Genomic DNA, 25318 nt, shown 5'->3' with positions numbered 1-25318 from the left:
TCCTCAAAGGAAGGTTTTGGGTGATTTTCTCAAGTTTTGCTTACTTCTGGGTACCAATTTGTCCCCAAAATATGGTTACTGTAAGTAGGTACACACACACACACACACACACACACACGCACACACACAGGTTTTCTTATCATTATGGTTACATTTCATAGGAGTAACGGGTTTTATACTGTCTCCCCCTACACTAATCCTACTCCTAAACCTACCCTTACAAAAATGTATTTATTTCTCATTGGACCCTTAAAAATGACAATTGCCGTCTTTGTGGGATTTGTGACATTTTGTCCCCATTAAATAGGGTTTACCTGAACCACACACACACACCCTTACAAAATAGTGGTTATCTTAGATAAATCACTTTTAGTGTAAAAATAATTCAGTGCATTTGGTTATCCCTAAATTACAATCACGTTCTATAGAAACTAAATATCTATTGAATCTATATCTATAGATGCACCATATGATTCACTGATTAACCATTAAGATGAGTTAGATTAAATAATAGACAGATGTATTAAACTGAATGAGAAGTCATGCTAATGAAAAGTTTGATAGTAATAGCTTTATGAAAGGCAGTTAATGAGAATGAAACATTTATATAGATGAAACACTTATTTTGTGTAGTGAAAATGATATTTTGTGATTGTGTGTATTGTAATAACACAATTGAAAATATGCTGAAATGTTTGAAAAAAGTGCACTTTTGATGATCTGTTGTGATATTAGTACAAAGAGTTTTGAAAATGTACCAATTGCGCCAAAGCAATTAAAAAAAAAAACTGTAAGAGATTGGTGAACATTTTAATTGTACAAATCTAAGTAAACATTTCTTTCCATTATATTTCAAGGTACAGATTTAGTATTTGTGAGACAATTTTGTGTTTTTTGTCTTTCAGCATCTGCGCTTCACAATTTTTTAATAAATCATCTGAGGGATTCGACTGAGTCAAGATGCTGCTGATCATTGAAGCTCTTCTTCTCATTTCAGCTGCTCTAGGACAGGTAAGCTTGTGTTCTAGTATGAATATTACATACCTGAATACTGACGATTGATCATTATAATTCCTGTTGCTGCAGGATTACAGAGCTGCTGCTGCAAGAAATATATTTCCACTGGATATGGCACAGAATTCTGTTGATGACAATTATGACGGCTGTACAAAGGAAATGGCGAATCTGGTGAAGACCAAATATCTCGAAAAGGAAATGCAATCTAATTTTGCAAATGCTTGGAAACATGCTGAAAAGAATTACAAGCCACCCGGAGATAACTTGACAAAGAATCATTCAATCGCTATCTATGTGTACACTAACTCTAAATTTGAGATTTATAAGGATTTCAATAATGCTGTTCATAATGAAAAGAAAAAATACCAAAACAAGAAATTCACATGGTATTCACTTCACTTTTTGTTAACAGATGCGGTACAGATTCTGAAGAAAACACAAAAAGGATGCATGTTAACTTATCATGGTACAAATGTTAATTTTAATGAAAGTGTTCTAAACAAAGAGGTTCGTTTTGGCTCATTTGCTTCTTCCTCTTTTAATCATACCAAAACAAAATTTTTTGGAAATAAATCTTGTTTTGTAATCTACACTTGTAAAGGTGCAAATCTGACAAAATATTCTAAGCATGACAAGGAGGAAGAGGTGCTGATTCCTCCTTATGAGACGTTTCAAGTCACTGCTGTCAAGACAAGAAAACAGCAGAACGATCTCTGGTGTGACACTGTGTACACTTTGAAAAGCTCTGGAAACAGAAGTGACCTGAACTGTGCTCTATTCAAGAAACCACCCAAGACCATAACACAATACTAAGACTGGCAATGAAAGTAGGCCTTCTGAACAAAGAGCTTTGAATTTATGAATTTATAGTACACCAATTCCAACATTTGTCCCTTTTGGTTTAGCTCAACAATTCCTTGTCAAAAAAACAATTTGAACAGAAAACATGATTTGTTTGCATAATTTCAACAACAAAAAAAATAAAGTTATTTTCAAGTGACCCAATTGAGTGGCCTCAGAGTCATTTTATATGTGTTTGTAATTTATTACTTCATTTACACAAATCTTTTTTTGTATCATGTCACTGAACAATTTTAGTGCTTGCTATTTAGCTAAATGCTAGCAATAGCACACTAACTGCTAAAAGTATTTGATTCATTTGGAATGTTATGTTTTTTCAAAGGATTTTTTAAAATATAAATTTTACTTTTTTCATTTTTCCTTTTTCATTAGTCATGGTTGAGTCTGAGAAGAGTTTCTGTCATGTTGGAGTTTTTGTGTTTTGCATTGTGCAGAAGCTGGTTTTGTTGTGGGTGGCTCTATTACAGTAACTCAGACCTGTGCAATGATGAGTCTCTTCATAAGTGTTCATCCCATTACACTTAAAAATGTTGCTATCTAGCAGATAAATGGAAAATATTAATTTCAGTAGTATTAGTGATAGAATTTTAGTGTCTATAAAAACATACTGATACGTGTCTTAACTGTTCTGTCTGTGAACTTGCATTAAATATGAGTTGGTTCATTCATAAATGTACATTTTGTTTATGTTTATTTCTTTTGAATTAGAAAGGGGTTTAGTGGTTGGAGAAGGGATGGGACATCCTGCAGACATATACATTTTCATCAACAATGTCCATCATGTACCATTATTACATATTTTGAGGAGATCATTTTGAAAATAATCTAGCATTCATGTTAGACAGACAGGAACTCAAGAGTTTGTCCGGTGTGAAACCACACAAACACCAGATCTTCACAAGTGCTAATGATCTAAACCATTTAGATGAGCTAGATGCATCACAATCACACTATTATTTCTTAGCACACACACACACACACATATTATCAGGTATATAAAACAGCCACTTTCCTCATCTCCTGGTTTGAAGAGTTGTTGTTGATCTTCTCCTCTCGCTGTTGCTGCTGAACTCCTGAAAAATAACAAAAAGGAAAACATAATCTGACAACAAGAGAGAACAATATTCTCAGGTAAGTTTGGTGTTCACATAAAAGGTCGATGTTCATATTGCTTTCTATTATAATTAGTGTCACTGGTTTCGTATTTGAGAAAAAGCTTTTGTGTTTCTGGTTGTCTTTCATCATCTGCTCTTCACTAGATCATCTGAGGGATTTGACTGAATCAAGATGCTGCTGATCATTGAAGCTCTTCTTCTCATTTCAGCTGCTCTAGGACAGGTAAGCTTGTGTTCTAGTATGAATATTACAGACATGAATACTGATGATTGATCATTGTGATTGCTGCAGGATCACAGAGCTGCTGCTGCTGTTGAAAAGAAATGTCCACTGGATATGACACCGAATTCAGTTGATGACCAATATGATGGCTGTAGAGAGAAAATGGCAAATCTGGTGAAGACAAAATATCTAAAGAAGGAAATCAAAAACTCAGTTGATTTTAAAATTGCTTGGAAAAAAGGGGAAGACTTTGTCAAGACCCAAAATGATAACCTGACGAAGAATCATTTAATTGCTATTTATGTGTACAGTGATAGTAATGTATATAAGCTTTTTAATCCTGAAACTCGTTCCGGTAAAAAAAAGTACAAACAAATGAGATACAAATGGTATTCACTTCACTTTCTGTTAACAGAAGCGATACAGATTCTGAAGAAAACACAAACAAAATGTTATTCAACTTTTCGTGGTACCAAAGCTGAATTTAATAAGCGTGTTCTGAACAAAGAGGTTCGATTTGGCTCATTTGCTTCATCCTCTCTTGATCGTAAAAAAGCACAGGTTTTTGGAAATGTGTCTTGTTTTGAAATCGACACTTGTACAGGTGCTGATGTGTCAAAATACTCTAAGCTTCCTCATGAGAAAGAGGTGCTGATTCCTCCATATGAGAAGTTTAAAGTCACTGCTGTCAAGACAAGAAAACAGCAGAACGATCTCTGGTGTGAAACTGTGTTCACTTTGAAAAGCTCTGGAAACAGAAGTAACCTGAACTGTGCTCTATTCAAGAAACCACCCAAGTCCATAATGAAGAATTATGTTGTGCGCTGAACAAAATGCTTGAATTCACATGATAAAATCATGTACATCAGTTCCATATATAAATAATGTTTTTCTCTCAGTTAAGTTCAATAAGTCTTTATCAGAAAACACAATTTGTTTACAGAATTTCAACATAAAGAAATAAATTTATTTTTAAGTGGCCTTTAAGGGATTTTATGTCTAAAACATTTCTTTATTTATACTTACACATTTTTGCTGAACACTTTTAGTTCTTGTTATCTAGATAACTGCCAGCAATATCATATCCACAATATCATAGCCTTGGTTCATTATTTCCCTGAGCATCAGCATCTGACAACAAATCATCTTATAAATGACCCTTACCAAAAAGTAGTATACTTCAAGTTTATTTTATTAAGTATACTTAAGTAAAGTCCAAGTATATTTTTAAGTATACTTTATGTAGCAAGTATACAAATATCAGTGTACTAGTAGTATACTTGTAAGTGTACTATTTCAATACTCCTTGGGACTAAATTGGCCCACTTTCTAGTATATAAAAGTATACTTTTAAGCATACTTTTAGTATAACAGTAGTAAACTTTGAGTACACAACTAGTTTACATCTATGTTTTTAGTTTGTACTGCAACTATACTAAAAGTTAACTTATAGGTATACTGATAGTTTACTAATTAAATACTTGTAGTAGCATTTTAGTACACTTTGAAGTATAGTCTCAGTAAACTACTAGTTTAGTAGTTTTATACTGCAAGTATACTCATAAGTGTGGCGTCTGGACCAATCAAACACACAATTTTTCATTTGATTTAACAAATCAGTTCTTCATTAGATTAACAAATCGTCACAGTCCCCTCACCCAATAAACTGGATGCCAGGATGTCTGCAACGACACCAAACCATGGCAACCCTGACACCAGATGCATTTATGACCTCATGGAATGTGAGCAGGGAAAATCAATGCATGTTCCACAGCAAGAGGCAAATGCACAGTAGAAATGGACTTTTCTACTAATTAATTCATAGGAAAACCTTTCTTTGAATGAACAGTGTGTACTTCAGGTCATTGTGTATATTATTGTCACCAGTATCTCAGAACTCCCACTTTATATTTGCGGACTTCCTCATTGGACAAGCCCATCTTGAGAGGCGTGACTCTTCCGAGATCATAAAGGCCCCGCTCCAGGAACCCACCCAGGAGTCGGTGGTTTGTTGGAATTCTGAGAGGATGTGAGAAAAACGCACTCCAGGACATCCTAAGTCTTGTGCCAGGCCTTCGGCCTCGACCTTTCCATTAATCAAGATTCTCTGACTCAAAACTGGTTCTTTTCATCGACCCAAATTCAGCAAAGATCAACTGGAAACTTCAGATTACATCAAACCTCTCTTTCAGACAGATGAGACATGCAAGTATCAAACTTAGCCTTATTAATTGATACATGAGGTATCATTGGCACCTTTTTACAAAGGTGTGTTTGAACTAAGAATCTGATGTTTCCCTCAGGTGTAAATCTGCTGAATATGCAAATGGTTCAATAACTTCATGTTCTTATTTCTCTTCTCTTTAAAGGGTTAAGCTTTAACCCTTTCCTATACAAACTGTGTGTGTGTGTATGTATATGTTAGACCAGTTTATGTGTTTATGTGTATGTTAGACCGGCTTAATGTGTTTATGTAGTGTGTTAGACTAGTTTAAGTGTGTATGTAGTTAATAAAACCTTACTTGTATCACACTTGACGTGGTTCATTGTTTTGCTCATAACTGGAGTCCCTTAATCATGCAGATTTATGCTACAAGCTTTTGTAGAATTGTACAGTAAGGAAGTTATTTCCCTTAACCGGGAAATTAACGTTCTTAGAATTGACAGACAGTTGACCCTGAGAGGTCAGCTAAATATCTAAAGTGGATCTAAAATATTCATAATTAATTATAACTAGTTATGATTAATCATTCATATTTCCCATGAGCTGATTCGTTACATAAGTTTTCTTTAAGTGAACTTTACATCATACTTTAAGTATACTACTACGTCCCTATTAGGTATTAATTTGTATATATTTTGTTATGAATATCTGAACATACAAAACATTTTATTCTAGCTTCATGCATTCTTTTTTTAAACACTTGAATGTGGGTAAGTTTTATAAAAAAATAAAAATAAAAAAATAAAGAAATTAACAAGATTTTGAACAAAAAGCTGAAAAATGACTATTAATTGGATTTAGAATGATAATCAAAACATAGATGGAGTCGATCAACACCCCAAAGCTTGACAGTCATTATTACCTCTTCATGGGTCAACATTTTATTCCATAACTTTACACAGTTTTGATGCTGTTTTATGTCTGATGATCGTGTTAGAATACATGTGGAAGCATCTGTTGTTTCGTTTTTTTCTTCTCTTGTGTTTTGGAAATTCTATACAGAAGATGTGTACTAGCGCCCCCTACAGTGTAACAATGAAAACACGGATTCTAGGAACACAAGTATAGCTCAAATAGATTTAGACTTTTTCTAAGTATGAGTCAAGTATACTTAAATGTCATTTTAAGTATATTTATGAGAAGTACATAAAGTCCATGTCTGAGAAGTACATAAAATTAGACTGAACGTATACTTTCCTATTTTTTAGTTTAAAAGAAGTATACTAATAGCACACTTGAATAAACTTATTTTTCGTAAGGGGAGTCCTACTCAAATTAGACAGACAGGAATTCAAGAGTTTTTCCTACTTGAAACCCCACAGACCAGACCTTCACAAGAGCTGCATTCTCAGAGGAAATGAGAAGATTCACTCTTTCATCCTTTGCCCAGTCCAGACGTGTCTCTGGTACAAGTAATAGTAGGTGAGTTTTTACTCTTTTACTCATTCGTGTTGCCAGATCTTGCAGAAAAAAATGCAAACAAGAACAAGTTCATAATAAACCGAAATATATCCAAATACTTGGTATTTAAAATATGACCAAAATGTCGCAACCCACAACTTCCCACTTTAATAAGTCCATAAACCAGATAGTTTTGTGAGCCATGCACAAACAACAAGCTCAAAGACGCTTAAAATAAAAGGACATGCCAACACAGCATCAGAAGCGCTCTACAGAGTACGTACAAAAAACGACACCTATGTCGAAGTTGGATTAGTTAAAATTGCAGAACATAATGAGTTGTAATATTATTTTGGTCAGTGATTTGTTTTCCGTACCGAAACCATAATTTAGGGAATTAATTCCATTATTTTAATGCGGTTGTCACTCCTGAAACTTTGCTTGGTCAGACTTTATAGAACCATGTTGTTAAATGTTATGAAATTTGTCAAAAACGATATTATAACAGCTTCAGACAATAATAGTCTGAAGTTGTTAACAGACTTGTGATATAATCAGCTGTTCAATGAATGATGGTGTGGACAGTCAATTCTTCATTTGACTGTGGTGTGGTGTGGACAGTCAATTCTTCGTCATCAGTTAGGAACCTAGGTGTGCTATTTGATAGCAATCTTTCATTCGAAAGCCACGTTTCTAGCATTTGTAAAACTGCATTTTTCCATCTCAAAAATATATCTAAATTACGACCTATGCTCCCAATGTCAAATGCAGAAATGTTAATTCATGCGTTCATGACCTCAGAGTTAGATTATTGTAACGCTTTATTGGGTGGTTGTTCTGCACGCTTAATAAACAAACTCCAGCTGGTCCAAAATGCAGCAGCTAGAGTTCTTACTAGAACCAGGAAGTATGACCATATTAGCCCGGTTCTGTCAACACTGCACTGGCTCCCTATTAAACATCATATAGATTTTAAAATCTTGCTTATTACTTATAAAGCCCTGAATGGTTTAGCACCTCAGTATTTGAACGAGCTCTTATTACAATATAGTCCTCCACGTCCTTTGCATTCTCAAAACTCTGGCAATTTGATAATACCTAGAATATCAAAAGCTAAATTATCACTGTTTCCCTTACATATATAACCCTACCATGTTTAGTATCTATGAATTAGTAATTGGATGATCTAATTGAGAGTGTATATTGTATGTTTATACCTATGCAACATATTATTGTTCTAAGAATCTTTATTATTTTGTGCATCCACACTCCAAGCGAATTACATTTGCAAATTACCATGCCCTCAAACAAAGGGTCGTAAAACCCTCCAGCAATTGCAACCTCCCGCTTGGAATTTCTGCCCTTCTCATTGGACAAGCCCATCTTGAGAGGCGTGACTCTTCCGAGCTCATAAAGGCCCCGCTCCAGGAGCCCAATAATGTTGGGGGATCCAGTGGGGGCAGTCATATTTCAGGGTGACCATGCCACTCTTTATCACAACCTTGCTAAAAGTGCCAGTACGTGCACTCATTGGCGCCCCTTCAGCTGGTGGCGCCCTAGGCGACCGCCTAGCTCGCCTATGCCTAGAAACGGCCCTACGAACACATAACACACTAACACATTTCTAATATTTAAATCTGTTGAAGGATTTTTAGGCTGCATTAATTAGGACAACCGGAACCGGGAACACTTCTCATAACACCCGATGTACTTGCTACATCGTTAGAAGAATGGCATCTACGCTAATATTAGTCTGTTTCTTTCTTATTCCAAGGTCACTGTAGCCACCAGATCCAGTCTTTATCCAGATCAGATGGTCACTGCAGTCACCCGGATCCAGTACGTATCCAGCCCAGATGGTGGATCAGCACCTAGAGATGACCTCTACAGCCCTGAATGTCAGCGGAGACCAGGACAACTAGATGAGCCCCAGAGACAGATCCCCTGTAAAGACCTTGTCTCAGACGACCACCGGGACAAGACCACAGGAACTAGTTGAGTCCTATGCACAATGTCACATTGCTGCAGCCTGGAATTGAACTGCTGGTTTCGATATTGGCCATTTAATTTCCAATGATATCGTCGACTTGATTGCACAGACACTATTTAAACTGAACTGAGCTGGATGATGGCATCACTGAACTCAATGATGAACTGCCTTTAACTGAAAATTGAGTGTTTACTATTGTCACTTTGCATTATTGACAATATTTTCCTAATTAATGCTGTACAGTTGCTTTGACACAATCTGTATTGTTAAAAGCGCTATATAAATAAAGGTGACTTGACTTGACTGGACAGGTGAAGCGTGGTCATTGTAACTCTTTGATGTTCTGTGAAAACAGCACCACCTACTGCTCATTGTCTGATCATTAATAGATCATTAAACTTGAAATAATTAAACTTCACTTATTTTGGCACTAGACAATGAAACACACAACTACTGGTATTCATCCTTTTTTAATGCAATTTCTTCACATCACACCAAAATATGCATTACTTTTGAAGTGAATGGTGTAGGAACCACTTTAAATTATGTTGTTAAAACATACATGTTCAAACTCACCAATCATTGTTCCGGTAATGATCTTCAGACAATATTTATAAAAAAAAAAAAACTAAAAGCTTTGTGATATAGTCACCCAGTATGGTCTGGAGGTTATACGGGAAGCAAAGTCATATGTTTGCAATACTCTGACCTGGGTGTTTTTGTTCAGTGTGGCTACAGTACCACCTAGAGATCATTGTCTTTAATTTTTGGAAACCACAGACTTGAAGCATTGCATCTCAACCTTTTTGACTCCAATTTCTACTTGATAAAATATTTTAGACCATGGCATAATTAAAAAAAGTATATTCATTAAAAATCTACAAATAATAAGAAATAACTTCTTGTTTTACCTTTTTTAATGCTTGTCTTATTTTAAATAATTTTGCTAATTTGCTGAGGCAGTTTCCTATAAAAAAAACAGATTAGACTACATGAGATCAGGCCATGGCATGGTGATTCTATTTTTCATCAGCAAGTAACCAACATCAGCAGATCATAATTTCTTTATTTTAGAAAGTCAAAAGTCAAAGTGCCCACCTACAGTAACTTCAAACCAAAGTTTGGAATATAAGTCGCAGCACCTTTCAGATGATAAAAACGCTTTTTCAGAAAATATGTCCATTGCCGTTACAAGATTTAAGTATAGCGACTGGTTCCCTGCATTATTACAGGAAAACGTCTTGTGATTACAGTACTGCAATGGAGCTGCTGTAATGTGCTATTAAATTAAAGATGAAATACCATAAAACAATAAAATGAACAGTGAAAGTTTGTTTGTACAATACAATTTTAAGGAAAAAATTAAGTGTGAAAATAACTGAAAGAAGTATCTGTTCACTAAATGAAGCCAGCTAATATGATAATATAATTTTTGGGGGGTGGGGGGGCTGGGGGGTTCTGTCCCCAGTATTTAAAAAATTTACAAATGCTATGAAAATACAGGTATTGGCATCAGAAAGTACCGGAAATAAAAGTATCACTATTGGACTCGCTCTGGAAAAAGTGGTATCGGTGCATCCCTACTTAACATAGGAAAGATAATTTGTAATAGAAATTACAGACAAGCATAATTTTAAATATTTGGAAGTCTTTATATAAATTATAGAGATTATTGGCTTCAGAATTTGGACAGCACAGTGGTTCAATCGGTAACACTGTCGTCTCAAAGACAGCAAGAATGCCTCTAGTTTGAGTCCCAGCTGAGCCAGGAAGCCTTTCTGTGTGGAGTCTGCCGTAGGTTTCCAGAGGAATGAGTGAGTGTGTCCCAGCACTGGGGTTGCATGAGTTAGTGGCCTCTCAGTGCTGGGTTGTGGCAGCCAGAGCATCTGGCGTAAAAGCGTGCCAAATTGGTGAATGACATCAATGTACCATTTGCGGACCTCTTGTGGCGACATTGAGGTTCGTTTGAGCTCATTTTCATGCTCCTCTCTTGATCGAATGGTAATACAGGGTTTTAAAATCAAAACTTGTTTTGAAATGTACACTTGTGAAGGTGCTGATCTGATAAAATAGTCAAAGTATCCTGAGGAGAAAGAGGTGCTGATTCCATGGGCGCTGTAACGGGGGGAAGGTGAGGACGATTCCAAGGGTCAATGAGGGAGAGGGGGCCCGGCACACGATTTTTTTACCAAGGGGGTCCCGACATATTTCCTGCACGAAAATACATTTGATATGACCCAACTGGCAAAATCCAACACCATCTCAGCTATTGTTTATGGAAAATGCCTTGAATAGACCTAATTGAATATGAGGACCCAAAGTTTCAGGATTTTGGCAAACAAGCATGACTGGTGCTGTGATACAGGTACATTCATCCTCATTTAAAAGCCATTTCTTTGTTGTCCAAACAGAGAAACTGGATGGTCTATAATTCAGGGGTGTTAGTCCTGTTCCTGGAGATCTTCCTGCCTGCAGAGTTCAGCTTTAACCCTGATCGAACACAGCTGTCTGTAATTATCAAATGCTCCTGAAGATCTTAATTGTAGCTGATTCAGCTGTGTTTGATCTACAGTAGGTTGGAGCTGAACTTTGCATGTACAGGATTGGACACTTTGGTTGAAACACACTTACTGACATCAATCCCTGAGTGCACTTGTGCAGTGTGGTTACAGCACCACCTACTGGCCATTCTCTGAGATTCATTTGAACCTTTTAATACCATATGTCATCATTCATCCTCTGTACATTCCTAGGGGCTCTTAGAAAACTCTATTTTTCACTTTTACTTTGAAGATTGGACATAGTATGTGAAGCTCAGCACTTCACATTCTAATCTCAAACATTTGTCAACATTCTCAAAAATCTACGATTAGAAACACACACACACACACACACACACACACACACACACACTGGGTTTCCATGTTTTATGGGGACATTCCATAGGCCTAATGTTTTTTCTAATGTACAAACTGTAGATCTGCCCCTAATTGCTTTCAGGCATTTTTAGATTTTCAAAAAATATAATTTTGTATGATTTGAAGCTTGTTTCCTCAAGGGGACCAAAAATGTCTTCCTCAAGCTTTTACTTTTTTTTTTTTTTTTTTCAGCAAATGGTCAGTTCAAAAAGGTGCTTCAGAGAATATTTGACCTCAAAGGGTCAAATTTAATATTATATGAGCATAGTTTTCTATGAATTTATTATGAAGTTTGCATGTTATCTCTGCACCACAATTCGGGACATAAATCACATTCTAATCACATTTCATGTGATTTTGTTATTTGCTAGTGACAAATATAAAAAAAAGTAAAAAAAAAAATAAAACAAAAAAATAAATTAATCATTTGTCAAAAATCACACCAGAATGGATAGCAAGTTGTGAATTGAGTCTAAACAATAACCATTTATCATGATCCTTCTGCAGGTTCACCTGTTGTCCGTTTATATTTATCTAATTAAAATGTAATTTAATTCAGAATCTGATACATCTGATATGGAGTAAAATACTTAAACTTTAAAAAGCTAAAGCTTTTTTTTTTAGCCTTTCAGTTTGTCGAGTGTGAAACCACACACAGACCTTCACAAGTGCTTCAAGTTATGATGAGCTCAACAGTTTAGTTGAGCCAAATGCATCAAGATCACACCTCAGCTGGTATACCTCAGAAAACACATGCACACACACATTAGTAGCAATATAAAAAGCAACTTCAACCTTTTCATCTCTTAAGGGTCATTGTCATCTGGCTCTGAGCGACTGACTTTTCTGTTCTTCTCTCATCATTGTTCCTGAAATCAATAAAAATAACTCAGGTAATTTGAGGTTAAAGTTACTGTTCAGATCATATAACAACATTTTCCTGTTGGAGTGATAGATTTTGTATTTTGTAAACGCTGTTGTGTCTCTGATTATCTTTCAGCAGCTGTTCTTCACTAGATCTACTAGATCATCTGAGGGATTCGACTGAGTCAAGATGCTGCTGATCATTGAAGCTCTTCTTCTCATTTTAGCTGCTCTAGGACAGGTAAGCTTGTGTTCTAGTATGAATATTACAGACATGAATACTGATGATTGATCATCATGATTCCTGTTGCTGCAGGATCACAGAACAGCTGTTGACGGACATATATTTCCACTGGATATGGCACCGAATTCAATTGATGACCAATATGATGGATGCACCAGGAAAATGGCACATCTGGTGGAAACAAAATATCTGAAGAAGGAACTCAATATCTCTAGATCAAATTTTAAAGTAGCTTGGCAAGAGGGTGAAACAAACTTTAAGAAGTCAGAAAATAACTTGACAAGGAATCATTCAATCGCCATTTATGTGTACACTGGTGATAAAGTATTTCGTGATTTCAATAATGACACTCGTTATGGTAAACAAAACTACACAAATGAGACATATGAATGGTATTCACTTCATTTTCTGTTAACAGATGCAATACAGATTCTGAAGAGAACACAAAATAGATGCTATGATACATATCGTGGTACAAAATTTAAGTGTTCTCTTAATGATCTCAGCAATAAGGTTCGTTTTGGCTCGTTTACATCTTCCACCTATAATCAAAACAGAGCAAAGTTTTTTGGAAATGTATCTTGTTTTGAAATCCACACGTGTGAAGGTGCTAATATTACTAAATATTCTAAGCTTTCTCGTGAGCAAGAAGCGTTGATTCCTCCATATGAGGTGTTTAATGTCACTGCTGTCAAAAACAGGACAGATCAGCCTGATCTTTGGTGTGAAACTGTGTACACTTTGAAAAGCTCTGGAAATATAAGTGACCTGAACTGTGCTCTATTCAAGAAACCAACCAAGACCATACAAAAGTATTAGGTTTTGCTCTGAGCTGAACTAAGTGATTGTAATGTACATCAGTTCCACAAAAATCAATATAATTTTTTTCCCTCTCAGTGTAGTTCAATATTTCTTTGTCAGAAAATATACTTTCAGCACAATGAAATAATGTTATTAACTGATTTTAGTGGCCTCGGAGTGGTTTTATTTATTTATTTATTTTTTTCTTTACTTTTTCTTGTTGCATCGCATTACTGAACAGCATTGTCGGAGTTTGCTATAGTCAATAATATTTTATGGCAATGCAACATAATACATATTGGCAATATCAAATATTTATTTATTTTTGTTTATTCTGTTTACTTAAAAGTAAAACTATATGAACACACTTTCATTCCATACAAAATCATTATTTTATTATTATTATTATTATTAGTAGTAGTAGTAGTAGTAGTAGTATTAGCATGCTAATGTTCACCACTGCTGGTTAAAAATTTTCAATAAACAGTATTTGGTTAAATGGGCTTGTTGTAGTCTTTTTATATAAAAACTGTAATTGTGTTTTTCTCAGTGTACATTCAGTGAACAACTTACAACTTTTGAAATATACATTATACATTTTTTTAATAAGGCCACTAATACCCAGATAGACTGACAATTTGTGCTTGTTGTGAAACCACAAACAGACCAGACTTTCAGACGTGTTGCATTATCCGATGAGCTAAACTGGTTTACATGAGATGGATGCATCAACTTCACACTTCAGCTATTTATAGATGCCTCACAGCAAGCTAAATACAGAATGAAAGTGAAGTGAAGTGACATGTGGCCAAGTATGGTGACCCATACTCGGAATTAGTGCTCTGCATTTATCCCATCCAAAGTGCACACACACAGCAGTGAACACACACACACACACACACCGTGAACACACACCCGGAGCAGTGGGCAGCCATTTTTTGCTGCGGCGCCCGGGGAGCAGTTGGGGGTTCGGTGCCTTGCTCAAGGGCACCTCAGTCATGGTATTGAAGGTGGGAGAGAGCGCTGTACATTCACTCCCCCCACCTACAATCCCCGCCGGTACAAGACTCGAACCCACAACCTTTGGGTTACGAGTCCGACTCTCTCATCATTAGGCCATGACTTCCCCGAGTTAACTTTGTAGTAACACATTTGAACTCGGTAATGATATTCTAAATATGTTCTAAAGTTACCTATTCTTTGACTTTTGTTAAATGAATAATTTGTTTAGGAGCTGCTGATATTGTTGAATGGCTGAATTCTGTTTGAGATCCTTAATGGGTGAATAATTTATAAAGTTAATGAGAGACTGAATGAACGTAAATGTTCAAATTATGAAAAGTGTAGGAGTAATAAACAATGGTTTCTACTTACTCCATTTTGGTAAGATATTTATTTATTTATTTGTATAGTATACTTTTTGTTAAGTTCGTTTATCTTTAACACAAAATACATGAAATAAAATGTTTTATTTAAAATCCTCAACATTAAAGTTTCCACTTCCATCTGAAACAATCTTTATGCAAGCTTTATGTAATTTTTTGTACTATAGCATAAAAATACCATAATATGTTTGCAGATATTTAGGAAACATGCTAAGTTCACATACTTGTTTCTCTGAAAAAACTACATTGAACATTGAAACTACAGCCAGTTATTCTACTTTGAAATGTGGGTTCTGTGTCAGCTTGTCTGTTTTTGTTTTGGTCTGTGTGATTCCGCCCTCTTCTAATTTACCCAATAGTATTTCGACACCCCGGATTGCCAGTTTGTCGGAAAACACAGTGTATTGCAGCCATGGAAGCCAGCAAATAAACTGGGTCAGAGATCGCAGATTCTACTTGACCTAAAAAAGTCTCATCATCCATCAAAAAGCCATATAACCAGAGGTATATTAAAACATGGATAAATCAACTCATCAACTTTTTTGGAGCAATGTTGCTTGGGCACTTTCCCATTGAGAATGGGTAAACATTTCTATCTGGATACATTAGATCGGTCGTGGGCCTTGTGTTTCACCTGGTTGCACAATGATGGCAACATTGCCAAAAGTTGCCCTGTGAATAATCATCGTTAGGCTCGTCGCCTTCCATTGTCAATGCTCATTCCTGTTGCATTTGTATCCTCAATCTGGCAACCCGCGGGAGACTTGCGGCTGAAGAGCGGGAGGAACAATATTTAGAATTTGAACTGTGGTACCCATTTCAACCGCTAGGTTTCATAATGCACCTTTAATCTTTCCAAGAAATGTTTGACATAAAAATAAATGGATTTAAGTTTAACAATTTGATTTTTAGTTGTTTTGGCAAACTACTACTTCTGCGCTACTTTCTCCAATCTGCCACGCATCATTTCAGAAAATATACGTGGTCAGTCAGCGGACACGGTGCGGTGATAGACGAAAGTATACATCCATAAATCCGTGTGCATATTGAGATTAGTTTTCTTTCGTGTCTTCTTGCACTTATATGTAAAGATACACAAATATAGTTAACATAAAATAAATCAAATTGGATCCGTCTATTCGGTCTTAAAATGACAGCAGCCTAATAAACCTGCTGCTGTCTGTGTCATTAATGTCAATCACAACAAAACACAAAATGCTGTTGAATAACTTTTTGCTTTCATAAGTATTAATCTATACTTAATTTATAAAGTGAAGACTATGAAATGTTATTTTACATTTGATAATTTAATTGCTGTATTCTAACTACCATTAGACCAACCTGAAAAAATTCCAGCACTGTTTATCTTATTTGTGTCTTTGTTGTATTGCAATTTATATGTGCTATTGCTTTTAATTTGTTTGAACTTTACATTTATATTATATGTATTATCCAGTTATATTTAGTTAACTTTTTTCTATCAAAATAGAAATTGTGAAATTTTATTTCACTGGTATTTAACATCTTGTTTGCTTATTTATTATAATGTTACATGAGTCAAAACAATGAAAACAATAACTTTATTGACTGATTTATTTACAAAAATGTATTTCTTTGATACAGTTCAGATTTTGTGCCCTTAAAGGGATAGTTCATCCAAAAATGAAATTAGCCCATGATTTACTCACCCTCAAGCCATCCTAGGTGTATATGACTTTCTTCTTTCAGACGAATCCAATCTGAGTTATAAATTATGAAATGTCCTGGCTCTTCCAAGATTTATAATGGCAGTGAGTGGGTGTTTTTTTTTAATTAGTCCAAAAGAAGTCCAATAAATTGCATCCATCCATCATAAAAAGGGCTCCACAAGGGCTCTGGGGGGTGAATAAAGGCCTCCTGTAGCGAATCAATGTGTTTTTGTAAAAAAAAAAAATCCATATTTAAAATTGAATAAACTGTAGGATGTAGGCGTATTGTAGGGTCCGGTGAAAGTATGCTAGTCTCGCGAGAACTAACGTTTGTTTACAGGAGCAAAGGAAGCAAAGTTTCCTTACTTTAGCAAAGGAAAACCAGTCTCCTCTTGGCTTATATCAAAACCCTTCGACATTTTTCTTTACAAATCCTCATTTTATACTTCTAATTCATGACCAGTGTTTTGTTTTGCTCTCTGCGCTACGCTTCCGCATTCTTCACTTCTCACTGGACCTTACGCTACGTCCAGACTAAATCTAGAAGAACTGTGTCAACGTCTCCAAGACACCTGAAGAAACCGACCTGAAAAACTATGCGCAAGTGCACCTAGGGCAAAAGCTGATTTAAATGCAAAGGGTAGTCACTCCAAATGTTGGTTTGATTTAGTTAAAGGAACACTACACTATTTTTGAAAATAGGCTCATTTTCCAACTCCACTAGAGTTAAACAGTTGAGTTTTACCATTTTCGAATCCATTCAGCCGATCTCCGGTTCTGGCGGTAGCACTTTTAGCTGTAGCTTAGCATAGATAATTGAATCTGATTAGACCGTTAGCATCTATAGAAACTCTTTGGTCATTTTTGAGCGAGATGCTAACGGTCTAATCAGATTCAATGGGGAGTTGGAAAATGAGCCTATTTTCAAAAATAGTGGAGTGTTCCTTTAACAGAAGTTAATTGATAAATAAAATCTATTTATGACATTATTGCAATCAAACATCTCACTACATTATTACAATTAATGGCAAAAAGAATGTTTGGAAATGTAAACTGATGTTTCCTACTGACACAGTACAGAAAAAGATTAAATTCATATTTTTTGTTGGTGAAAATACTAATGGCCTAAGACTTTTGCACAGTACTGTACATCTCATTACATCCAATATCTTTTTACATTTATACTCCATACAGGACTTACCTTCAGATCCACTTTCCTGCAGACTTTTAGCTCCAAACTGGATTAAATACACATAGCTGCAACTCTGTAGTGATCCTGAAGACCTTGATTAGCTTGTTCAGGTTTGATTTAGGGTTGGAGCTAAACTCTGGAGGAAAGTGGATCTCGAGGTCCAGAGTCGAGGACCCCTGCTCTATGTATTCCTAGGCACTTACTTTGAGGTTTGGCTCAGATTATTAATGAGCTGGATTACTCACTATTCATGGGTCTAACCTTGAACCCTTATAACCTAAAAACTGTGTGCAGTCAGTAGAGTCAAAAATATCAGACTGATCCATCACTGTGCCAAGAGCTGATCAAAATATAATTCAAACTAAATTTTAATGTTTTCTGAAGACAATTTGAGTGGCGTTTATCTGTGTGCTGGACTTGATCAAAAGTCAAGTTTTAGGAACTACAGCAAATGACCTTAATTTCGACATTGCTATCTGTTGAAAACAGATGTGTGCTGCTAGAAGATTACCACATAAATTCTAAAGAATTTTAAATCATTTTTAATGTCACTTCATTCAGATCTGCACCTTTGCACGTTTTGCAAGCATTTTTTTTGTGATTACTTAAGAATCTGAGTGAGTGTTCACATAAATACTGTCCAAATGACCTTTCTGCACCTTTTCAACCTCTTCTGCTCACCAAGTCTGCATTTATTTGATCCACAATACAATAAAAAAAACTTAATTTAATGAAATATTATCACAATTTAAAATAACTGTTTTCTACTTGAGTATATTTTAAAATGAAATGTATTCTCGTGATACAAAGCAGAATTTTCAGCATCATTGATCCAGTCTTCAGTGTCACATGATCAGAAATCATTCTAATATGCTGATTTGCTGCTCAAGAAACATTTAATTATTATTATCAATGTAAATAGCTGTGCTGCTTTATATTTTTGTGGATTCTTTGATGAATAGAAAGCTCAGAAGAACTACATGTATTTGAAATAGAAATCTTCTGTGCAGTGTAAATGTATTTACTGTCACTTTTGATCAATTTAATGAATCCTATAATGCATATTTTTAAGAATCTATGATACACAAAAACCCTGTTTTTTTCCCTTTTGAACTCAGGCTTAGGTTATCTATTTCATCAACAAATTCATGCAAATTCACCATTGCACCAATTATTATGAAATCAGCTTCCTACAATATACACTTCAGCTATTATTTCTTAAAACACACACAGACACACACATTATCAGCATTATAAAAAGCCACTTTCCTCATATGGTTTGAAGAGTCATTGTCGTCTGGCTGTGAGCGACTGACTTTTCTGATCTTCTTCTCTCATCATTGTTCCTGCGATCCTGAAAAAAAAAAAAAAAAGACAACAGAATCTGACAAAAAGAGACAACAATATTCTCAGGTAATATTACACTTCCATTAGTGAACATCACGGACTTAAGTCATTATTTCAAACAGTTCTGCTATATGTCAGAATATACCAATACAAATTTAAACATTTGATTTAGTATTTGTAAAAGGCTGTGGTGTTTCTTGTCTTTCAGCATTTGCTCTTCTCTAGATCTACTAGATCATCTGAGGGATTCGACTGAATCAAGATGCTGCTGATCATTGAAGCTCTTCTTCTCATTTTAGCTGCTCTAGGACAGGTAAGCTTGTGTTCTAGTATGAATATTACAGACATGAATACTGATGATTGATCATTATGATTCCTGTTGCTGCAGGATCACAGAGCTGCTGCTGTTTCAGAACAGATATTTCCACTGGATATGGCACCGAATTCAGTTGATGATCAATATATGGGCTGTAAGGGGAAAATGGCACATCTGGTGAAGACAAAATATCTAGAGAAGGAAATGAAAAACTCAGCCAAATTCAAATATTATTGGCAAAACAGTGAAAAGTTTGTCAAGTTTCCAAAAGATCATTTAACAAGGAATCATTTAGTCGCTCTTCATGTGTACACCGGTAAATATATATATCGTCAGTTTAACGATGACACTCGTTACGGTAGAAAACAGTACAAACACAAGACATTCTCATGGTATTCACTTCACTTTCTGTTAACGGAAGCGATACAGATTCTGAAGAAACAACAAAATAAATGCTATGTAACGTATCGTGGTACTACAGCTAATTTTGATAAGTATGTTCTGAACAAAGAGATTCGTTTCGGCTCATTTACGTCTTCCTCTCTCAGTCTTAAAGTAACGCAAGGTTTTGGAACTAAATCTTGTTTTGAAATCATAACTTGTGAAAGTGCTGAGCTGACAAAATATTCTCAGTATCCTTACATAAAAGAGGTGCTGATTCCTCCATATGAGAAGTTTAGAGTCACTGCTGTCAGGACAAAACAATATTATAAAGATCTCTGGTGTGACACCGTTTTCACTTTGAAAAGCTCTGGAAGAACAAGTTACATGAACTGTGCTCTCAATAAACACTAAAAACATGTGTTGCATTGAAAACAAGGTGTTCTGAATTGACTTGATTTAATCATCGGTTCCACACAAATTGATATCACTTTTTTTCCTCCGAATAATTCTTTTTCAGAAAACAATTTGTTTGTATCATTCTAACATGATGAAATAAATTTATTTTAAGTGACTCAATTCAGTGTCCTTAAAGTGAATAAATGTGCGTCTCTAATTCTTGTCTTCATTTATACTTAAATTGTTTTGCATCACATCACTGAACTAGTTTGCATTTTAGCTTTACATAATTGTTAGCAGTAGTGTGATAACTGATAAGTTACTTTTTGAGTGAAATGCAGCATAACATATATATTTCCAAGACATTCAGAATTGATTGATTTATTGTTAGGATAACATGGATTTTTACATGCATCTCTTTTGTTGACAACTGAAGCTAGACTGAATAATCAGACTCCTGGCTAATTTAGAATGTAGAACTTTATAGGCTATTGAACCAGTTGTTTTAATGCAACAATGTTCTATATGTTAACATTACTTAATGCAAGAGTTAAAACTACTTTTTTTAGCATTTCTTAATCTTGGTTAATGTTAATAATTTGAATTAATACATATAGTAATACATTTTAATATTTCAATTTGAAATGAATTATTATGAATGAAGATGAATGAACAATTAAGGATAGTAGGCCAACACTGAAAGAACTGGCATAGAAACAATTTCCCCTCAGAACTTGCTAGTAAATTTCACAGTTAGTTACAAAGAAACGGCAAGTAACACACTGAATTAAATGTGAAATTTAGAAGTAGAATGACTGAAATAACATCTTCTTGTAAAACACTCCAAAAATCATGGTTACACTTTATTTCGATAGTCCACTTTAGACATTCGGTTACACTTTACTTGAAGGGGTGTGCATAAGACTGACATGACACCTTCATAATCATGACATGACACATGTCATGAATATGAAGGGTTTTTATGCATGTTTATGACAACTGTCATTAAGTGTCATTCGCTCAGTTATGTAATTTTTAATGCAAAGATGACATTGTTTGAGATGTCTTTGTTATGGGCTATGGTTAGGGGTAAGGGTAGGGGTAGGGTTAGGTCAAATAATGTCATATTTGCATTAAAAATGACATAACTAAGCGAATGACACTTAATGACAGTTGTCATAAACATGCATAAAACCTCTTTCATATTCATGACATGTGTCATGTCATGATTATGAAGGTGTCATGTCAGTCTTATGCACACCCCTTCAAGTAAAGTGTTACCAGACATTCTACTAACTATAAGTAACTTTGTAACTACATGTCAACTACATGTCAACTAATTCTCATTAATTTGCAACTACATGTCTACTAACTCTCAGAGTAGAATGTTAGGGTAGGTTTAGGGTTAGTAGAATAAGTTGACAAAGAAAGTGTTAGAAGATATTAAGCAGACAGTCTGCTAATACTTTACTAACTGCTAGTTGACATGTAGTTGCAAAGTTACTTACTGTTAATAGAATGTCTAAAGTGGACTATCGAAATAAAGTGTTACCAAAATCATTGTTACAGTGTATAATTACAAGTTAACATTAACGTAAATTAATAAATGCCTTAAACCCAGCAAGCCTATTCACAATGAATTACGCTTCTAAACTGCAATATTTAACATCTACATAATAAGTGTGTTGGGAGAAACGAGTTAAGGAGGTTAAAACCGCATGATGTAATTTTGGTATAAAATTAAAAAAGTTATCTTTTGAAAACAGATGAGTGCTGATCAAACGAAAAAAATAAGTATATTTCATCTGAAGATTACAACACACATTTCATATTTTTTAATGGCCTGCACAGTTCTGGTCACTTCTTTCTAATATGAACACAGTGTCACACCAGAGATCTTTCTGATCTCTTCTGGTTTTGACAGCAAGTCTTGGTTTTAAAAACAAGATATGTGACCCTGGACCACAAAACCAGTCATAAGGGTCATTTTATCGTAATTGAGATTTACACATCATCCGAAATCTGATGTATGGTTTGTTATGATAGGACAATATTTGACCGAGATACTAAATATTGAGAAAAAATCTAAATATTGAGAAAATCGCCTTTAAAGTTGTCCAAATTAAGTTCTTAGCAATGCATATTACTAATCAAAAATTAAGTTTTAATATATTTACAGTAGGACATTTACAAAATATCTTCATGGAACATGATCTTTACTTAATATCCTAATGATTTTTGGCATAAAAAAAGCAATCATTTTGACCCATACAATTTATTTTTGGCTATTGCTACAAATATACCCAAGCGACTTAAGACTGGTTTTGTGCTCCAGGGTCACATATGTTTTCCAAACCTTCTGCATTTGTATGAGCAAGAGAGCAGGAAGAAATCAGCCTAAATGTATGAAAATTTAAAATTATTCTAATGAACAGGAAAAAAATTTAAAGCTGTATTACTCTTTTATTTTTTGATGCTTGAAACCCCCTTTTCATCTTTGATGTTGTATGATTGTTCTCATATGCAATCATACACGCTGCTTAATACAAAAACTTTCCTTTGTTCATTTAATTTGAGCTCAGAGTTAGGCTTGTGGTTAGAGACGGGACATCCTGTTTACTTCTCTAGATTGCACGTTGTCATGCGAATTCGCCATTGCATACAATTACTATGAATTCTCAAGAAATCGGGTTGAAAGGTTCACCTGTCTAGTTTGAAACCACACAAACCAGAGAAAGCTATTACTTCTTAAAACACACACACACACACATTATCAGCGATATAAAAAGCCACCTTCTTCATCTCTTGAGTCATTGTCATTTGGCTGTGAGCGATTTTATTGTGAGCGAAATTAACGAAAAGAAAACAGAATCTGACAAAAAGAGACAACAATATTCTCAGGTAAGTTAATATAATAAAGGTTAATAACTCATAATTTCTGCTAATTTGCAGAAAATACTAGTTGCACAAATTGTCTTGTGTAAGGAATTAATTAAGAAAATGATTGTGCAACATATTCCTACTGGAATAATAGATTTAGTATTTGTGTAATACTTTTGTGTCTCTGGTTATCTTTCAGCATTTGTTCTTCACTAGATCATCTGAGGGATTCGACTGAATCAAGATGCTGCTGATCATTGAAGCTCTTCTTCTCATTTTAGCTGCTCTAGGACAGGTAAGCTTGTGTTCTAGTATGAATATTACAGACATGAATGCTGATGATTGATCATTATGATTCCTGTTGCTGCAGGATCACAGAGCTGCTGGTGCAGGACTGAAATTGGATATGGCACTGAATTCTGTTGATGACCAATATAAGGGCTGTACATCGAAAATGGCACATCTGGTGAAGACAAAATATCTAATGAAAGAAATCAATAACTCACCGCAATTTAAAATTGGTTGGCAAGTGGGTGCAATGTTTGTTAAGTTCCCAAAAGGTTACTTGAAAAGGAATCATTTAATCGCCATTTATGTGTACAGTGATAATAACGTATATCAGCATTTCAATCCTGACAATCGTTATGGTAAAAAACAGTACAATCACAAGACCTACAAATGGTATTCCCTTTACTTTTTGTTAACAGAAGCGATACAGATTCTGAAGAAAACACAGTATGGATGCAGGTTTACTTATCGTGGTACAAATGTTGAATTTAATAAGGATGTTCTGAACAAACATGTTCGTTTTGGCTCATTTGCTTCATCCTCCCTTGATTATACCATTGCACGAGGTTTTGGATCTAAATCTTGTTTTGAAATCTACACTTGTGAAGGAGCTGATGTGGCAAAATATTCTAAGTATCCTCATGAGAAAGAGGTGCTGATTCCTCCATATGAGAAGTTTAAAGTCACTGCTGTCAAGTCGAGAAAATATCAGCCTCATCTCTGGTGTGAAACTGTGTTCACTTTGAAAAGCACTGGAACAAGAAGTGACCTGAACTGTGCTCTATTCAAGAAACCACCCAATCATAATGGTTTTTACTGAAAAAGTGCTTTGAATTATTTTTGATATTTTGTTATTTCCTCTTCAATAATTCTTTGTCAGAAAACAGATTTTGTTTTCATAATGAAATAAAGTATATAGACAATGCAAACAGCTGTCACTCATTTTCTTTTGCTCATTCATCTGTCATTTGTTCAATGAGTTCGTACATTTCTTTTTCATGAGAAACGATAGAAATTACTATAACTTGGTGAGCAGTCAATTTATAGGCAAATAGACCATAGTAGAAACTACCAGGCATTGTGTCAATACACGGCAAATGTGATGCTCAAGCGAAAGGATGTTCTGTCATGACAACTCTCGGAGGGATTGGCATGGTAATGTACATGACAATGTTAATGTATTTGGGCTTGCTTCGCTGCTGCAGCAGAGCAAGTACCGAGACTTGCTACTGCCAATACATCCACAACATGCTGCTGTGAGCATGCAAGAAATATTGCTGCTGCAAATATAACATACATGAAATAACCCCTATATAGCATACATTATCACCTCGTAGCAGATCTATACAGGTGGAGCTGGGGAAGGTGGAGGGTTTCTGAAGCAAGCTGCACTGCTATGGCAAGCACTAGTCATATATTTGAATGTTGAGCAGCGAGCTCATTGGCTACCGATACAGGAGAGCACCAATCAGCTGTGCCATGTGATAATGATGTCATTAGGTCAGATTGAGTTAGACCTATCGGACTGCGCCATCTAGAGTTTCATGCCAGAACTCTGTATATTTGCTACGACTCCTTCCACAACATGTAGCAGAAGCCTGACCATATTTTCTTCATTTACAAATATGTTACACGCGCAGAGGAATGATGGAAGTATGCAGTGTCGCGAAATCCGTCCCGACAGCTCTAAAACACAAATATTTCTTATTGGCTTACCGTAGTGATTTGGGCAAAAACACGGTTTGGAATTTTTTATTTTTCATATACCCACTTATTATTTAAAA

At 35.2% G+C, this 25318-nt stretch overlaps 4 protein-coding genes and 1 pseudogene across 4 annotated transcripts; all 5 read left to right on the top strand.

Moving 5' to 3' along the window:
- Positions 1-960: 960 nt before the first annotated feature.
- LOC107553645 (GPI-linked NAD(P)(+)--arginine ADP-ribosyltransferase 1-like) lies at positions 961-1903 on the top strand. The gene is made up of 2 exons (XM_016235928.1): positions 961-1011; positions 1087-1903. Exons 1-2 carry the CDS (start codon positions 961-963, stop codon positions 1828-1830), a joined length of 795 nt encoding a protein of 264 aa, XP_016091414.1. The 3' UTR covers positions 1831-1903.
- A 1262-nt stretch (positions 1904-3165) lies between these two features.
- LOC107553619 (NAD(P)(+)--arginine ADP-ribosyltransferase 2-like) lies at positions 3166-4044 on the top strand. The gene is made up of 2 exons (XM_016235907.1): positions 3166-3216; positions 3286-4044. Exons 1-2 carry the CDS (start codon positions 3166-3168, stop codon positions 4042-4044), a joined length of 810 nt encoding a protein of 269 aa, XP_016091393.1.
- An 8759-nt stretch (positions 4045-12803) lies between these two features.
- On the top strand, positions 12804-13698 carry LOC107553618 (NAD(P)(+)--arginine ADP-ribosyltransferase 2-like; annotated as a pseudogene).
- Positions 13699-19322: 5624 nt separating this feature from the next.
- On the top strand, positions 19323-20466 carry LOC107553644 (NAD(P)(+)--arginine ADP-ribosyltransferase 2-like). Its single transcript, XM_016235927.1, has 3 exons — positions 19323-19336; positions 19479-19583; positions 19659-20466. The coding sequence occupies exons 2-3, from the start codon at positions 19533-19535 to the stop codon at positions 20379-20381; spliced, it is 774 nt and encodes a 257-aa protein (XP_016091413.1). The 5' UTR covers positions 19323-19336; positions 19479-19532; the 3' UTR covers positions 20382-20466.
- A 2995-nt stretch (positions 20467-23461) lies between these two features.
- LOC107553617 (NAD(P)(+)--arginine ADP-ribosyltransferase 2-like) lies at positions 23462-24354 on the top strand. Its single transcript, XM_016235906.1, has 2 exons — positions 23462-23541; positions 23617-24354. Exons 1-2 carry the CDS (start codon positions 23491-23493, stop codon positions 24352-24354), a joined length of 789 nt encoding a protein of 262 aa, XP_016091392.1. The 5' UTR covers positions 23462-23490.
- The last annotated feature ends 964 nt before the right edge of the window (positions 24355-25318 follow it).

The sequence above is a fragment of the Sinocyclocheilus grahami genome, unplaced genomic scaffold (assembly GCF_001515645.1).
Source record: "Sinocyclocheilus grahami isolate Dianchi unplaced genomic scaffold, SAMN03320097.WGS_v1.1 scaffold476.1, whole genome shotgun sequence".
In the NCBI taxonomy this organism is placed as follows: Eukaryota; Metazoa; Chordata; class Actinopteri; order Cypriniformes; family Cyprinidae; genus Sinocyclocheilus; species Sinocyclocheilus grahami.
Note: the sequence above shows the minus strand (reverse complement) of the source record. Positions and strands in the feature narration are given on the sequence as shown.